Source organism: Dermacentor albipictus, chromosome 1 (assembly GCF_038994185.2).
Source record: "Dermacentor albipictus isolate Rhodes 1998 colony chromosome 1, USDA_Dalb.pri_finalv2, whole genome shotgun sequence".
Taxonomy (NCBI): Eukaryota; Metazoa; Arthropoda; class Arachnida; order Ixodida; family Ixodidae; genus Dermacentor; species Dermacentor albipictus.
Genome location: NC_091821.1, coordinates 185,824,153 through 185,828,456, shown reverse-complemented (window position 1 = coordinate 185,828,456; position 4,304 = coordinate 185,824,153). Strand labels below are relative to the sequence as shown.

The 4,304-nt window shown below is 51.3% G+C and overlaps 1 protein-coding gene across 1 annotated transcript; it reads left to right on the top strand.

Annotated features, from left to right (window-relative positions):
* The first annotated feature begins 1,236 nt into the window (after window positions 1-1,236).
* On the top strand, window positions 1,237-3,043 carry LOC135921940 (uncharacterized). The gene is made up of 2 exons (XM_065456359.2): window positions 1,237-1,863; window positions 2,026-3,043. Exons 1-2 carry the CDS (start codon window positions 1,674-1,676, stop codon window positions 2,499-2,501), a joined length of 666 nt encoding a protein of 221 aa, XP_065312431.1. The 5' UTR covers window positions 1,237-1,673; the 3' UTR covers window positions 2,502-3,043.
* Window positions 3,044-4,304: the final 1,261 nt, after the last annotated feature.

Genomic DNA, 4,304 nt, shown 5'->3' with positions numbered 1-4,304 from the left:
TGCTGATAGCACTTCACAGCATCTGGCAGACTAGAATGGCGGTTCGCAATGCCGACCTTCACGCACGTCCTGTCAGGGAAAATTTCATTGTAAACGTGGGTTATATACGCGAACTGTATAAAGCGCAACCAGAGCCTCCTGACTGGTTACCTCTCTTGGACGAATTGTGCAACTTGAAGAAATTTTAATGTGAGCACACCGGACCAAGACTTGGTCCAAGTGTTTCCTTTTATCATTCATGTTTCTCTGTTTCCACCACCTGTAAAAGAAAACAGGCAATAAAGAAAAAAAAAAGGGGGGGGGGGTCATGGCGTGCCCTTGTAATCCAGCTACTCGGAGGCCGGTGCTAGAGGACGGGTTGAGACTGGGAACTCTGCCCCGTGTTTGGCCCATGTCGATCGGGTGTCCGCGCTAAGCTGGGCGTCGATATGGCGACCCCAGGGGAGCTCGGTGGTGGTCAGGTCGCCTAAGGAGGAGCGAACCGGCCCAGGGCGGAAACGCAGCAGGCAAAAGCTCCCGCGTTCAGCAGTAGTGGGATAGCACCTGTGAATGCGGCCACTTGGGGCAGCCCAGTCGATACGTTCGGACCTAGCACCCTTTTTTTTTTTTTTTTTGTGGCGCGATAGGACAATGCGTGCAACGACGATATACGAAGACAACCATGATTCTTCTTTTTAATTCCCGCCTTGTAACTTTCAGATTAGTTCAGCAGTGAAAATAAACAACTCTGGTAAACTTAAGACGCTGCCGAAGATAGTCACAGACGGCCGGGGGTCGTGGCGTGCCCTTGTAATCCAGCTGCTCGGAGGCCGGTGCTAGAGGACGGGTTGAGACTGGGAACTCTGCCCCGTGTTTGGCCCATGTCGATCGGGTGTCCGCGCTAAGCTGGGCGTCGATATGGCGACCCCAGGGGAGCTCGGTGGTGGTCAGGTCGCCTAAGGAGGAGCGAACCGGCCCAGGGCGGAAACGCAGCAGGCAAAAGCTCCCGCGCTCAGCAGTAGTGGGATAGCACCTGTGAATGCGGCCACTTGGGGCAGCCCAGTCGATACGTTCGGACCTAGCACCCTTTTTTTTTTTTTGCGCGATAGGACAATGCGTACAACGACGATATACGAAGACAACCAGGATTCTTCTTTTGAATTCTCGCCTTGTAACTAGGAGATTAGTTCAACAGTGAAAATAAACAACTATGGTAAACTTAAGACGCTGCCGAAGATAGTCACAGACGGCCGGGGGTCGTGGCGTGAGAGGATTCGGCTTTCTGCCGCGCTAGCGAGCGGACGTGCCGATCATGAGCTCCGTAGGAGCGGCTTCAGCGGCCCAGCAGGGCCGCGGTACCAGGAGTTTTGCCTCAGAAGACCCGGAATACCAAGTTTTGGTGCCTCAATAGCCGACAGGTCGGATAGTTTTAAATACAGTTTTTCTGCATGCGGATGTGCGTGCCAGGCCGTATCGTGTGGAACATTTCCGAGATGCGTTGGCTAGCTTAGGCCTACTTGCTGATGTCATCGCCCTAGGGGCGTATCAGATGAGCCACGTTTGGGCGCGCGGTTACTTTCAAGAGCGACGAAGGCGTGAAAAGGCTTTCAAGCACCAAGAACCTCAAGGTGAATGAACATCGGTGCATTGTCGTTGATCCAGCCAATCAGGCCGTGCGGCTGAAGCTGCATTGGATGCTTCATAACGTCTCGGACGAGGATATACGGACAGCCCTGTTACCGTTCGGAAAGGTCACGGACGTTTTCCATGAAAAGTGGCGTGTTCAAGGAGTTCAAGATAAAGCATCGTCGACACGGGTGGTGTCCCTGGTTCTGAAGACGGGTATGACCATAGAAGACCTGCCCCATCAACTTCGTGTAGCTGGTGAGCAGACCCTAGTTGTGGTACCGGGCAGAGCACCCCTTTGCCTGAAGTGCCGAAACACCGGACATGTCCGACGTGACTGCCGCGTCCCGAGATGTGCAGTACGCCGTCGCTACGGCCACCAGGATACGGAATGTCTTAAGACTTACGCATCCGTCGCAGGACCTGCTCTCCGAGAGGACGTGGCTGACCTGTTAATGGACGAGGCTGACGTTGATGAGGCTTCCCGCGTGCTAGTACCACCGGCGGACAGAGTCGCAACACCTTCTGTGCCGGCGGCTAATTCCAAGAAGGTGGTAAATGTGCTGCCTACGGGCCCGAAAGATGCAGTGCAAAGGGCATGCGACGAAGGAGCCAAAGAAGAATCGGCCGCAAAATCCACCGCTGCCGAGGAGACCGCCACGGAGCACGGACCGGTAACTTCCTTGATGGACGTCGAAGAATCGAGTGCAAGCAATGCGGCTATGAAAAGAGCGAGGGACTCGACCGACAACCTGGACGGCAACCTGGACGGCAACCTTGACAACGGGGCCAAAGACGAGCCGCCGCCAAAAGCGCAGGCGGGTCGTCGTGTGCCCGTGCGCCTGAAGCCAAACATCCCGCCGGACAGACGACCGGCGGCAAAACCGCCTAAGTAGGACCCGGCGCCTACTGGGGCGCCCGGACTAACGACGTGAAGACATGGCGTCCTTTTTGGAATCGGGCTTCGCGTACGCTCTAAAGGTACGCGTGTGGATCGAGCGGTTTTCAGTGCAAAAGTTATGCATGCATTTTTTTTCTACAGTGTGTCCGGATCGCTTGTTCTTTAGCGGCACCGTGCGATCGGCTTGCTTTTGCAGATAAATGGCGGGGAAACTAGAGAGAGCACTGAGAGTTGCCACGTTAAATGTTCGTGGCCTTGGAGCGCGAAGGAGGCAATATCAACTTAGCCGCTTGTGTATGGAGAAGGAACTCGATGTAGTTGCCTTACAAGAAACTAAGGTAGAAACCCAAGAGCAGACCGATCGCATGGTGACGCCTTTCACGGCGCATTACAATGTGTGCGTGTGCCATGCGAATGGCACATCAGGCGGATGTGCGTTGTTAATACGGAAGAGTGCTGGTATCATTGAAGAAAGTGTAACTGTTTCTGAAACTGGCCGCTTGCTTATTGTAGATTTTTCTTTTTCTCACGATTTGTGGCGGCTCGTATGCGTTTATGCGCCAAACAATGTGAATGATCGAATTTTGTTTTTTGAATCTATCGAGCAATATCTAAAATGTGATCGCTTGGTCATATTTCTTGGTGATTTTAACTGTGTGTGTTCTCCGGAAGACCGACTAAAAAGGGAAAGGGTTCGCGATAAAAGTGCTCTCCTTTTGAGGAGACCAATTGAAAACCACAACTTAGAAGATGTGGGCCTAGTCCTCACTGATGGTATCATTCCGCAGTACACGCACATTCAGCGAAATAGCCGAGCAAGGCTGGACAGAGTGTATGTTTCTGACGTCTTGATCACCCTTTGTAATAGTTATAACGTCGCACCGCAATCGTTCACGGACCATAGCTTGGTAAGCTTCTCGATTGGGGAAAAAGTTAAAAGAACACGATTCAACTGGAACATGTGGAAATTCAACGAAAAGCTGCTTGATGATGAACCATTTGTGCGAAGAGTTAAGGAAAAGATAACAGAGTTGATGACAAATGAGGATGAATATTTTACTGCCACATGGGAGGAATTTAAGATTCAAGTTAAGTTCATTGCAATAGAAAGAGGAAGCAGCCTTCAGCACGATAAATTACAGAAACAAAGAGAGCTGCAAAGACAGCTAGAATATCTGTCAAGCGCAGAAAATGCGGGTCACGATCTATTAGCTGAAAACGTAAAGAAAGTAAGACGCGAGCTTGAAGTTATCGACGAAGAGCGATACAAAGCAGCAGTTATACGCGCTAGAAGCGAACGCCTATGGATGGGTGAGATACCAAACAAACGGGCAATGAGCGATGAAAAGCGTCACGCGTCAAGAAATGAGATCCAACAGATACGTCTTCAAAACGAGGTGACGTCAGACGCTTCGTCGATTGAGAAAGCTTTTGTGGAGCACTATCGCGAATTGTTCGGCAATGTGACGCGTTCTGGACTGGTCTTCGAGAGTGAATTCATGAGCGAGATGCCAAGGTTGGATGACGACGTTAGAGAAAGTCTTGAGAGACCAATAGCTGTATCCGAGATCGAAAGGGCGATGGAAGAACTGCCATCAGGCAAATCGCCAGGGCCGGATGGCCTAGGCGCCGCTTTTTACAAGGCATTCAGTCAGGAGTTTGCGTGTATATTGCACCGACTACTCTCAGAGGCGTATGAATTTAAAAAAGTACCACCCTCATTCCGGACTTCACACATAGTATTAATTCCGAAAACCGATGACCGGGAAAAGCTCCTTTCAGTAGGTTCATACAGACC

Excerpts from the sequence above, each read along its gene's own strand:
- LOC135921940 (XM_065456359.2), top strand. The coding sequence starts at position 1,674 with ATGCTTCATAACGTCTCGGACGAGGATATACGGACAGCCCTGTTACCG. Across the intron at positions 1,864-2,025 it reads CCATCAACTTCGTGTAGCTG|GACCTGCTCTCCGAGAGGAC; the intron begins GTGAGCAGACCC and ends CATCCGTCGCAG.